The sequence below is a fragment of the Cornus florida genome, unplaced genomic scaffold, assembly GCF_030987335.1.
Source record: "Cornus florida cultivar Cherokee Brave unplaced genomic scaffold, ASM3098733v1 CherokeeBrave_3.0.0_Hap2_Chr06, whole genome shotgun sequence".
Taxonomy (NCBI): Eukaryota; Viridiplantae; Streptophyta; class Magnoliopsida; order Cornales; family Cornaceae; genus Cornus; species Cornus florida.
In genome coordinates this window covers 77,574,662-77,588,353 of record NW_026775576.1, presented here as the reverse complement: position 1 = coordinate 77,588,353, position 13,692 = coordinate 77,574,662, and the positions used below count along the sequence as shown (strand labels likewise).

Sequence of the window (13,692 nt, the reverse complement as noted above, 5' to 3'; positions counted from 1 at the left end):
CACTCAATAAAAGTTCATTGATATTTCTTAATACAATAACTCTCCAACTATTGAGAAGAATTATCTTTATTACATGTATTATGAATTTATGACATGTTTGGTTCAACTTTTTAAAAATAATTCTCAAAATATGAAAACGTGTATTTTTTTAGTTGAGTTTTAAAAACTATCAATTAAATGGATTTTTGTATAATTTTTTAATTTCAAATTATCAACAAAAAATTTAAAAGAATATTCGAAACCAAATATACCATTAGTTTCTTGTCATGACAACGCGTGACCATAATAGCAGCTTTATAAATTACTCTTTGTGTTTTGTTATTAAAAGAGAAACAAAATGCCTTCTTACGAACGAATCTTCATATATGAATTTGTTTTTTTGTCATTCAATTTGCATTGTACGAATATAAGTTTTGTTGCACACTGATAATGTGAAATCTTTTGATTATAAAATTATGGTGTAAATCGTGGAGGAAAGTATTTTATTTAGTCATTTTAAATGATCAAATTGAGAAAGAAAAAAATAATAATATGAGATATTAGAGAAAACCAAATAAAAAAAATTCCACACAACACAAAGAAGGAATTGTTCGAAATTCAAAAGTATATGTTTGCATAAGTTGTTTCAAATTAATCGAGTTATTCAAAATTTTAACAGCATTCTGTAAATTTAACTATAATAAAGTTAAACAAACTATATATGTCATAATATAACATTATGACAATAATTTTAACCCATTATCAAACTTTTGTTGGCATTACAACCCACACACAGATCACTATTAGTATTTCTTAGTATTGAATTGTGTCAGGAACAGGTTAATTATTATTAAAAGAAAAAAAAATACTTTTTTACAAAAAAAAAGAAATAATATCCGCACGTCGGTTGAAGTGTTGCGTGAATAACATTTTTGGATCTTTTGTTTGTTGTGGAGGCATTGGTATTCACTGGAATTCTTTATCCTATAAGCATGTAGATACTGATACTCCTATCCCAGTTTAGCCCAGTTTTTTGTAGCCCTACCATATTTCCAAGCAATTAAATCAGAGCCATCCTCAATTGGCTATTAGAAATAGCATATAGAGCATCTCCGATGGTCTCTCAAACGAGCTCTCAAACTCAAAATATATCAGATAGATGCAAAAAAAAAAAAAAAAAAAAAAAAAAAAAAAAAAAAAAAAAAAGGTACTTCAATGGCAAATGGCCTCTCAAACTCAAAATATAATAAATAGAATAAAATAGACACTCCAACGGGCTCTCTTAAAAGACTTCTCATATTATAATATTTTGATAGTGTAACTCCTCTTAAAATATAGATTTAACATGGAAATATAACATTTTGCATATCATAATAATCCTGAAAAGATCAAATTGTGTCACTCTCTTCCTGGGCCAAATGACTGAATTAGATATGTGAATAGTAGCCTTTGGGTAATTGGTAAAATATCTTTAATTCAAACCAATCGTCAAATATGAATTTGTAGTGTCATTCAATTCGTATTCTGTCCACAATGATGGTGTGTCTTTTCACTATAAAATTATGCAGTTTTTAGTGTATATCATTCAAAGAAGTTATTTGGTTAAGAAATGGTTGATCAATCTGAATATACATATAATTTGAGATATTGAAGGAAACCAAACAAATTGGTAAATCAATGATTTGAAGTACAGATGTTGAATCACATCACATGATCTTATATTAATAATTCTTGTCTGGTAAGATTTTTTTTTTATTAAAAAACTTATAATATATAAATAAATAGGTAATTTGTGTTAGAGTTTAATATAAACTCTTTTAAAAACTCTTTTTATATCCATTAATAAATATTTTTTATTTTAATAATTCTTGTCTAATTAAGTTTCCATTTATTAAAAATCTCATAATAAATAGATAAATAGGTAATTTGTGTTAGAGTTTTATAGAAACTTTTTAAATATAAAAACCAATAAAGGTTAGCCAATAGGCTATCCAAAAAATTTAGTACTACACTTGATCTTAGCTAAAAGGCCAAGAAGTTGTAATTATTATTTCTTTAGCTCTATAGTTTTATAAGAGGCTTTCATGTAATCCTTTTTATTTAAAACCAATATGGAACTTTGTAATTTGAATTAAACTCTTTTTATATTTTGTTAATTTGAATTAATTTTAATTTTATTAGGTAATTTAAATATTGATATATCTATATAGTGGAATATAATAATTAATGAGAGCTCTTTATTGTGAATTAAACTCTTTTTATATTTTGTTAATTTGAATTTTATTAGGTAATTTTGAGTTTTATATAATTTATATCAATCAATTAATAAATAAATATTGAAACTCTTTGCACAAAGGCCGAGAAAGTAGCATTGCACTTGATCTTAACCAAAAAAACCAAGAAAGGTTAACTAAAAGGCTGACCCAAAAAAACGTAGTACTACACTTGATCTTAGCCAAAAGGCCGAGAAGGTGTAATTATTATTTCTTTACCTTTATAGTTTTATAAAAGGCCTTCATATAATCTTTTTACTCAAAACCAATGTGGGACTTTGTAATTTGAATTAAACTCTTTTTATATTTTGTTAATTTGAATTAATTTTAATTTTATTGAGTAATTTTGAGTTTTATAAAATTTATATCAATTAATAAATAAATACTGAAACACTTAATAATATATATATATATATATATATATATATATATATATATAATTTGAGATATTGAAGGAAACCAAACAAATTGGTAAATCAATGATTTGAAGTATAGGTGTCGAATCACATGACATATCTTTACTATGGTGTAAATAATATTTTAGTATTTTATTTAGTCATTTTAAATGATCAATTTGAGAAAGAAAAAAATAATAATAATATGAGCTATTAGAGACCACCAAATAAAAAAATTTCCATTCTACCACATAAGTTTAAAAGCAAACTATATATGTCATAATATAATATTGTGACAATAATTCTATTATAACCCATAATCAAAATTTTCTTGGCAGATCACTCTTAGTATTGAATTGGGTCAGGAACATGTTCATTATTATTAAAAGAAAAACAAAATTTTTTTTTTTTTTTTTAAATTATTATTTCGGATCTTTTGTTTGTTGCGGACCATGAATCATTTATGACAGATTGGATAACATACATTCCACCATTGCAGCCAGTATTTGTGGCTCTGCCATATCTCCAAACAATTAAATTAGAGCCACCCTCAATTAGCTATTAGAAATAGCTAGCCATATACTCTTCAGCCAATAGCTAGCCATATAATCTTCAGCCAAATGACTGAATTAGATTATGTGAATAGTAGGTAAAATATCTATTATAACCCATAATCAAAATTTTCTTGACAGATCACTCTTAGTATTGAATTGGGTCAGGAACATGTTAATTATTATTAAAAGAAAAACCAATTTTTTTTTTTTTTTTTTAAATTATTATTTCGGATCTTTTGTTTGTTGCGGACCATGAATCAATTATGACAGATTGGATAACATACATTCCACCATTGCAGCCAGTATTTGTGGCTCTGCCATATCTCCAAACAATTAAATTAGAGCCACCCTCAATTAGCTATTAGAAATAGCTAGCCATATACTCTTCAGCCAATAGCTAGCCATATAATCTTCAGCCAAATGACTGAATTAGATTATGTGAATAGTAGGTAAAATATCTTTGAATTCAAACTAATCTTCAAATATGAATTTGTATTGCATAAATCATTCAATTCGTATTGTGGACACGATTCTATCCACAATAATGGACAAATGGTTTATGCAGTTTTTAGCTTATATCATTTAAGGAAGTTATTTTGTTAAATCATTGCTTGAGAAATGGTTGATCAATCTGACAATATATAATAAATCAGGTTCTTCAATACTGAGTTGGAAATTATATTATATATATTTAATATTTAAGACGCAGAAAGCTATATATTCAAGGCCCTCGTTTAGATTAAAAATGATAATATTTTGTTTGTTCTGGTCACCTTGGAAATATGCTAAGAACAATCCTTTCCTAGATATAAAACTCTTAAAAGTAGCCTAAACAAGGACTGTAAAAATTTGCCCTAGTTAAACAGTCCAAACACCATTCAAAACCAGACCATTCTCGTGGTCTTTGCGGTCAAAAGCTCATATATCCATAATTTGCCTGAAGAAAGAAATATTATGCATCAAAACTTGATAGATATATATATTTCTCACCACCCAAGAAGCAGAAGCTTCAGCAGAGCCATCCGAATGTAGAGACCATTCTTTGCTTGTCTAAAATAGGCTGCCCGTGGATCCGCATCAACATCCACAGTTATCTAACAAAAAAGACAAATGAATTTATCATTGCATCAGAAAATAATCATGCTCAATACTCATGCAAACATCAAGAACAAACATAACTGGCTAACCTCATCAAGCCTCGGGAGAGGATGCATGACAACAGAATGCTTTTGCATCACACCAAGGACATTCCGATCTACAATGTACTTGCCTCGAGCTTCTTCATAAAGATCGATCCTCTCTCCAAACCGTTCTCGCTGAATGCGAGTTTGGTATACCACATCGCATTTAGAAGCCACTTCCATCAGATCAGCACTTTCTTCCCATTCTACTCCCTTTGATGTCAGATAGTCTTTTATGTCATCCTGAAATTAAAGAAAATGAAAACAAAAATATGAGCGACCCTACCTCCTCATCTCCTAAAATCATTTTGAACTTCTCTTTGATCTTAGTCATCTTAGACTATGTTACATGGACTCTTCAAAAGTAGTATAGCACCCGTGTCGGATACATATTGCTTGGACATAGGTATGGGATATGTGAACAACACTTTTGGTTGGACATGTATTTAAAAAGCATATCCAATTGTTCAATTATACTATACTATTACTTTTAAATGAGTTAAAAGCTACACTGGACACCATATTAGATAAATGAGTTAAAAATGAGTATTTAGCAATGTCTGTGTGTTCTTCTCTTAAGAGATTTTACACGTCTGACGCATGGATCATACCCGTATCTGACACACGTGCCCGTCCAGGTAACGTAGATCTTAGAGAAATTAACAAAGCTTGATATGTTCTGAATTCCTAATTTACATGACAACAGAAGTTTAAATTCAGCTAGTGAAACACTAAGGTTTGCCAGTGTTTCAAAATGGAATTTGTCATTTGCTGCCTTACCTTCATTCTTACCACCTCTGGAGAGACAAAGTAGATCTTCACATCTTGGTACCTTGTGAGCAGATAGGCAAGTGAGCGGACTGTCCTTCCATTAGCAAGATCTCCAACAAGCCCAACTTTTATTCCATCCAGTTTTCCTATCTCTCTTTCAATAGTGTATACATCTAGAAGAGCCTGTATGTGTTCACAAACAGGAGCAGAGATGTGATGTTAACAGCCTAAGAATTTCTTATCACCAATTGATATAAGATAAAAGAAATTGAGAAAGTAAATTTGCAAAGTACAAGGCTCTTAACAAAGCCATTCATATGCATTGAGTAACACTTTACTGGGGAAAGATTTTCAACTACAACTCCAAAAATGACTTACTTTTTCAAATTCTGCAAGTTATATTACAACTTCTTAATGGATTACTTCAACATATTAATCTCGAATCAGTAATCCCATTCAGTGTTCGACTGGAATGTACCTCCCTATCTATTTAATCGACGACTCTCAACTTTATATGAACATGGCAAACACCTTCATGACTTAATGGACCATGACTTTGCAAAAGACGTTCCAGACAAATTTTGACAGATCCACACTTATCAGGATGTATAGTATGCAGGATTGTTTGACTGTTTGGGATTTAAAAAGAAAAAGAAAAGGGGTTTAACGCCAAACACCAAAAATATTTTTTGAAAAATGATTTAAATGTAAAATATTTTATACAAAAAATGTTTTACAATAAATATATATTACATCAAATCAAACATAGTGTAAATAATAATCATTGCACACCTGAGTTGGATGCTGTCCTGGACCATCCCCAGCATTAATAACAGGAATACTAGCTGTGGCTGCTGCTCTTTTGGCAGCACCACTTTCAAAGTGCCTCATTACAATTATATCCGAGTACCCTTCAACAGTTCTTATAGAATCTGCCAATTAAGATCCAAAATCAGAACCAAAAAGCAACAAAACAACTTCAAAATGAATCTGATAAAAAAAAACTACCTTCAAGGGTCTCTCCTTTTGCAGCAGATGAAAACTCCCGTGCATTTTCTGTAGTCAAAACTTCCCCACCCAACCGTTTCATGGCAGATTCAAATGAAAGTCTAGTTCTAGTTGAGGGCTCATAAAAGAGGGTAGCCATTAGATAGCCCTTGAGAACTTGGCTGCCAGGTGAATTTTTCTCTATATCCTCCATCCCGCGTGCCACTTTAAAAATAGCACTAAGAATATCTCTATCAAATTGCTGAGCGTCAATTATATCATCAAGTTGGAACTTCTTTCCCCCTAAACATGAAAGTGAATTCTTGGTATCCACTGCTCGGCATTGGATTCTATTCCTTGATAAGAGCCTCCCTTTCTGTTCCCAACTTGTTAATTTCTCACCGGGTACCAACCTTGAATGTGTTAGGTCGGCAGATAGTGAAAACAATTTAGGCATCACCGTTTGCTTAAATACACTTGAATAATTGCACATGAAATCTCTGGAACAGTTGAACCCTTTAGGGGTATTCGTAGCCCCATGTAGTGTACATGTAGAAAACGAGGTTGAGGATGCCATGGCAATAGGAAGAACCTCCTGAATTGAAGTTCATTCAATTTGTTGGAGTGCTTTTCAGCACGTAAAATAGTAACACTTTTAAACAAGCAACACATTGATCATGTGAACCATAAAGCTTCAATTTAACATCAAACAACCACAATCAAAGATTCATAACACATTAAATCAATGCAACTTTTTGACATTCAAAATGTTATATTAGGGGGACAAAAAGAAGTAAAATCCATTCTTCATGAATGATTTAAACTAAGAAGGAGTGTAATGCTATATATACATACATACATATATATATATATACACACACATATATGTCTCTCCCCTATTGAGAAAAAGGAATCCAATTATGATTTTCTCTTCTAATTTATAGCAGAGAAAATACGAAGAAATGCGAAATAGAATCCAAATACAACCAAAAAATCAAATTGTGTTAGTCCATATATTTTACAAAAATAAAACACTAAAAAAAAAAATTCGTTCTTTCCCTTTCATTTTTTTTGGCAAACAAGCAAACGAAGGGAAAATTCTAGAGCAGAGAGTTACAATCGACTCGTAAAGCAGTCGTGAATGTTATATACAACGAACGAATATGCTATGTGGATATAGACATATGTAACACCATAAGTAAAGGAATAGAAGGAAGTAGAAGAGAGAATGATACCTGTTTTTCGGGGGAAAAAAGAAACCCTTATCGGCGCTGTTTGTTTACCGGGAAAATATAGAGTGAGAGAGAGAAAGGGGGTTAGTAAATAAAATAAAGGAGAAAAGGGCAAAGTAGATGTGATTTTACCAAACTACCCAAAAAGAGTTTCCAGCAAAAAAACGTAGAGGGTCTCGCCGGCGTTGGGGAATTTTGATGTCGCCGGATTCCAACCAAAAATTGCGGAGAGAAATTTAATATATTGCCAAATATATATGAATATAATATATATATATATATATATATATATTCCTCGGGAGGCGCTTTTGACTCCTAAAAAATCCCCCGCCAGCTCCATTATCTTATTAGAATCTGATAAAGGAATTTACATAGTTAACCTTCTACCAAGTGCTCTTTTTCGCTTCCTTTTTAAGGCTTTCCCTAAGGGTGTGTTTGGGAAGGTTGATTTGGAGGGACGGGGAGAGAAAAGAAAAGAGAAGATAGTGTATGTTAAGTAGAGGGATAGGGGGGATAGCTATCCCTCCTTATCTCTTATTTGTTTTCTCTTCAATTTTGAGAAGATAAGGAAAGATAGGAAGAGAAAGTATAGTGATTTTAAGTGATATTTTGATAATACCAAAATTAGCCTCCACAAATCAATATACAGATTTATTATTCCATTCAAGTTCCATGGTTATGAAAAGGTAAAAAAGTAATTTGTCTACTATCTTTTTTTTTCTTTTCTCTCCTTTATCTTATCAAAACAAGAATAACTATCATTTCTTTTCTTTTCTCCCCTATCTATCCAAACACAAATAGAAATTATTACGATCCTTTCTTTTCTCTCGTAACTAATACTATCATTATTTTTCTTTTCTTCTCCGTCTATCCAAACACACCCTAAAGGCTAAAGTGAGTGTGTTTATATATATAGTATATGTTTGTGGTGTTTTGGCTTCAGAAATCTGGCGCGCAAAAGCTTTTTAAAAGCAAATCGAAGGATTATTTGTTTTGTATACGAAAGAATAAAAACAATTTGTTGACTTATTTATAATTTCTCTTTATTTTAATGATGCTATATTGGGTGAGAAATCTATTGCAAACTTTTTAAACAAATATTTGTCAAATACATACACAAACTACAAAAATAAATTGATTGTATCTTCACGTAGTAAATAATCTTTTACTCCGTAAAAGCAGTCCTCTCTATCTCTTCTTATATGCATATAAGTTTTATATTATTTTCCTCTCAGACATATATAGAGAGATATGACTTCCCTAAATAAATTTGTATGTACTTTCTCTTTTCAATATGGATTCAAAAAGCGTGGCAAAAGATAAAATTCATGAAAAAACTTTCATGATGTTTATCATTTTTTTATAGTATTAATAGTAATAATTTTCCTTTTTTTGAATTACATACCTATTAAAATTTCAATTTTTTTTTTTATTTTGAGCTGCACATTTACCTAAGCTATGAGCCACTATGTTATAGGATCTTGAACATCAATTTAGAACAGCTGCATATGTTAACACTAGCCACCTTTAATGCCCTTCCCCCATAATCTGTAAGCACCATATATAGTACCACCACATTGATTACATCTAGAAATAAAAAAGGCATCCACAAATTTTTTTTTCCCTTCGAAAATAATTTTTTTTGTTACCAAATTACCCAAAAAGAGTACATCCAAATAATTTTTTTCAGTAATTTGCCGATACAAGTGAGATGGGAATGTACATGCCCAATGGTGGATCATCCGCCATTAAGATTCAGATCATTCTACTCACAAGCTAGCATACTAGTTATTATTTATTTTTTTTCGGTAAATAAGTGAATAGATAAAAAGTAAAAATAATTAGTACATTTTTACACTCCAAGGCCCCTATACAGACAGGCCGAAGCCACGTGGGTAAGATATCAAGCCCAGGAAAGAATTCCAAAAGGCCCAAACCCAGATCCAGTCTACAAGGGCCCAGTGCACCAGTTACTCGCAAGAGGAAGAAAACAAAGGGATATATTTGTCATTAAAAGAATGTGTGATCATCAAACTCTGAAGCCTTTCACCATGACAATTATGGGGTCCTCTTTCCCACCATCGAATGGTCAAAGTTGTTGTAAGGATTGGAGGGACAAACCACATGTAATAAAAAAAAATTGAAATACCTTATTTATATGAAATTAAGATAAAGATGATGAAAGTTGCATGAATGATTTGTAGCAAAAGATGAATACTTAACTAAAAATGTGATGAATACAAAATATGTGTTTTTTATTTTTTATTTTCTTCGAAGTAAGATATTATTAAAAGAACAAAGCACAGGCTACAAAAGCCAGCAAAAAGGAACAACAAAAACCAGAATACAAAATATGGTGTATTGCAAAATGGATCTTGAACATGAAAATACAAATGAACTTACATGCATAATCCTTCTTAAAACATGAAAATGCAAACGACGACATACCCTACCATACTCTTTTTATTTCAGCTAAATAACAATAACTACCGAAGCAGCAGCAACAACAACTTCCGTGATTGCATGGTGCTGAAATGGAAACAAATTCAGCCAAAGAACGTTAACCGGACGGAGGTGGTAGACCTCCACCCGGGGTAAGATGAGGAACATGAGGTGGCTCAGGCTTAGGCGATTTTGGAGGGAAAGGAAACGGTGGTTCAGGCTTAGGCGGTTTTGGAGGAAAAGGAAATGGTGGTTCAGGCTTAGGCGGCGGTTCAGGCTTAGGCGGTTTTGGAGGAAAAGGAAATGGTGGTTCAGGCTTAGGCAGCGGTTCAGGCTTAGGCGGTTTTGGAGGAAAAGGAAATGGTGGTTCAGGCTTAGGCGGGGGTTCAGGCTTAGGTGGTTTTGGAGGGAAAGGAAAGGGGGGTTCAGGTTTAGGTGGTGGTTCAGGCTTAGGCGGTTTTGGAGGGAAAGGAAAGGGGGGTTCAGGTTTAGGTGGTGGTTCAGGCTTAGGCGGCTTTGGAGGGAAAGGAAAAGGCGGGCGAGGTGGAAATGGGAAGGGAGGCTGAGCATAACCACACATCCCATAGAAGCAAAAGCTCGGAAACCGGCACCTGTGCTCGCATCTTCCACAATGAAACGGATTGAAATTGGTATTGATACACAAACCACGGCAACACTGCCAAGTAAACGGACACCTGAACCCACACAACCCACAGTTATTAACATCGGAACTGACCTCAACACAACGGTTTTTACAACACCGCCTTCTCACTCTAGGTGGATATTCTCTCTGGTCACAAATCCACGGCCTGTTCCAACACCCAGTGGGTCGCGGATTGGTCACTCTCTTGAGCCATGGTGAACCAATTGTGCCATTCTGTTGCAACCGTTTATGTATCGGGTTGCCTTCTACGATCACAACCTGTAGAAGTAAAAGTGGCAGCAGCGAAACTAGTACAAATATGTCGATTAGGGTTTCGGCTCGTTGCATCATTTTCCAGATGCATTGCACAATGGCATTGTAGCTAATGATGTGTATATATAGGTTATGAGAAAGGCATTCTTTTCATATAGTCCGGAGAAGCTTAGGGTGGTCATGTTCTTCTTACAGGGGTAACTTCTAATAACTCGTGTCGTGGGTGGTGAAACTGGTGTGTGGAGTAATTACAATTTACGTGATACTGAGGGTCTTCTATTGCTTTGTGCTTGATGGGGCTCTTAAAGGATTTTTAGCTTTTTACATGCGTGATTTAAGCAACTGTAACGGCATGGGAAAACTCTAGTTTTTTCTCATCTATACATATTGAATTTTAAGTGATCTAGGTCTTTATTCAGTGTACCTGATGACCATCATCTTTTATCTCACCCTATTAACGTATACCTGATCTGATCAAAATGTATGGTTGAGGCATTTTAGGAAAGAGATTGAATAGAAGATAATATATTCATAATTTGATAAAAATGTTTGGATGAGACACTCTAGCAAAGAGACTGGATAAAAGATAATGAACTCATAATTTGTTATGTTCGTCAAGAGAGAAGGAAAAAGAAAGTTTTAATTATTTCTACCACTATATCCAATCATATTTATATATTGTAATTTATAAAGGATAATACTGTAATTTAAAACTTATATAATTTAAAATAAAATTTAATTTTAAGCTTCTCCATTTGTCTTTTTCTTCCATCTATTTTTTGAAGGATGTAAATTTATAAAGGAAAAATGATTTGTCATCTTTCCTTTTCTCTGGGTGGGACAGCTCATTTCACTTAAAGATCCAATTACAGTCACCCACGTCAGCAAACTCTTCAAACCAATGTGTTTATTAGGAAAAATTATTACATAATCCGGTCATTCACCTTTTGACACCTAACCAAAAAAAAAAAAAAAACTGAATAAAGCTTAAATGTCAACACCTAAGCAAAAAAAATGTTAAATAAAACTAACACATTTTCGACACATTTGCTTGAGTGTCAAATGGTGATTGATTTAAACCACACACTAGGGCTCGTTTCCTAATATTTTCACTTTCTTAGTTTTACTTTCTTTTAAAGTAAAATCATATTTTTGATTTCTTGAACTGAAATAAAAAGTGAAATCATATTTAATAATATCTAAAATTCATTAAAATTTTGAAAGTAAAATAATAAAATAAAGTTTAATAATTATGATTTTGCCTTTGTTCTTAATCATATACCCAATTCTATCATCTACCCAATCCCACCATCCCTAGTTCAGGCTCGCATCCACCACCACCTCCCATCATAGCTTTCAAACATCAACAATCTCACCACAAACCTATTTCGATCAACACAAAATTAAATGTCTTTCAGAACCCACTATAATTACAATTGCTCTAATCACAGTGTCATAAAAAAAAAATTACTGTGATCCCCGCCACCATGAAGACTTCTTGGGGTTGTTGTGAGCTATCTTCTTCGCCGGCAATGACGACGTTGAAATCAAGTAGTAGGACTCTACGCTACGACTCTGATGGGGTTATTGTCAGCTCTCTCATGCGTTACGACTCCGACATCCTCTCCATCACCGGTCACTGCTTGCCATTGGCCAATTCCAAGCTGGTAGTGTTGTGAGCCGACGTGATGAGATGATGGGTCAACAGTAGGAGGAGGAAGGGGTTTTAGTTTTCAAGGAATGATCGGCGGCGTTTGGTAGCAGTTTGTGGTGGTAGAGAGAAGAAGATAGAGGAGTTGGTGTCCACTCCGTCACCGATCACCAGTCACTGATCGTCCGAACCCAAGTCTTGGTGATACGAGTCTTACCAAAGAAAGATGGGTTAGAGGAAGGAAGATGGCTTTGGGGATAAGTGCGGTGCAAAAAGTAATTTTTATCTACAGTGGAGAAATTAAAGAAAGTATCAAAGTGCCACTTTCTCTTTTCTTTGTAAAAAGAGAAAGTACTTTCCCAAAAGTAAAATTACTTTATTGAACATGATTTCTATTTTTGATTCCTTATTTTAGGAATTGACAGTAAAAACAGGAATAATTAATTCCTGTTACTAAACAGGCCCTAGGAAAACTGGTATTCTCACAATTTCAACAAGTCTTCAAGGGGAGATGAAATGTCTTGGATGGTTAAGACTATAGCACTGCTATAACTCTTCTCCTCAAACTACTACTCCAAGAGCCTCTACCATTGTATTGCCCTTCCAGTACTTGTCAGGGAACCATATATCATGAAAATTCCCCCCTACCATATCCACCCCATACAAACATCAATGATGAGGCTATAAAAACCTCATCTAGTAACAAGCAATTCTCACACCATGTGAAATTTGATCCTAGAACACCCATAAAGAAAGGTTAGTTTACATACCAGGCTAACAATAGCTCCAGTGGCTTGCAAACAGCACAACCACCCACCAAATTGTTAGGATTGTGTTGTAGACCTATCTACCCTGTACAAAGTGAGATTCAAGAGCATCCAATACCAACAATAGTCAGAAGGTTTAGAACGATAATGAGAGCTATGTCATGTAACTTCTATCATATGTGGGGAACATGTAAGATTCAATTAGATGATTCGGGTGTAAATGAGATTCTAATCAATTTTCTACAGATCATGAATTCTGAAATGCAGTTAGTTCCAATCCCGGTCAATAACTGGATCCTAAATATAAGAGTTTACCAGCCTAATCCATCAATCAAATGGCAAAGACGAGTGAAAGGAGGCCATCCAGGCTTGCAAGCATGCAATATTACCGATAACACTGACTTGAACTTGCATAATGAGTTTGTGAATCATTTTCTGCAAATGTTCTTTGAGCGTTTTAGCATCAACAGAATAACAACAGTTGTAAATTGCAAGGGAAACAGCAGTCTGCAGGTTAACCAATGACCAAAAATCAAGCACAAGA

The 13,692-nt window shown here is 33.3% G+C and overlaps 1 protein-coding gene across 2 annotated transcripts; it reads right to left on the bottom strand.

The window, feature by feature from the left end:
• Positions 1–3,915: 3,915 nt before the first annotated feature.
• LOC132312189 (aspartate carbamoyltransferase, chloroplastic) lies at positions 3,916–7,628 on the bottom strand. Of its 2 annotated transcripts, XM_059810455.1 has the most exons (7): positions 7,505–7,628; positions 7,376–7,411; positions 6,162–6,735; positions 5,946–6,085; positions 5,163–5,336; positions 4,389–4,625; positions 3,916–4,295 (listed from the first exon to the last, which is right to left on the bottom strand). In XM_059810455.1, the coding sequence occupies exons 3-7, from the start codon at positions 6,715–6,717 to the stop codon at positions 4,188–4,190; spliced, it is 1,215 nt and encodes a 404-aa protein (XP_059666438.1). In that variant the 5' UTR covers positions 6,718–6,735; positions 7,376–7,411; positions 7,505–7,628; the 3' UTR covers positions 3,916–4,187. The 2 variants fall into 2 exon arrangements, with proteins under 2 accessions (XP_059666438.1, XP_059666437.1); XM_059810454.1 differs by having other exon boundaries at positions 7,376–7,628.
• Between the last annotated feature and the right edge of the window lie 6,064 nt (positions 7,629–13,692).

Bases quoted from the DNA above. Each gene is read 5' to 3' on its own strand.
- LOC132312189 (XM_059810454.1), bottom strand. From the start codon at position 6,717: ATGGCATCCTCAACCTCGTTTTCTACATGTACACTACATGGGGCTACG. The intron at 5,337-5,945 runs GTGTGCAATGAT...GAACACATACAG, and splicing joins CAGGACAGCATCCAACTCAG to GCTCTTCTAGATGTATACAC. The intron at 4,626-5,162 runs GTAAGGCAGCAA...CTTTAATTTCAG, and splicing joins CAGAGGTGGTAAGAATGAAG to GATGACATAAAAGACTATCT.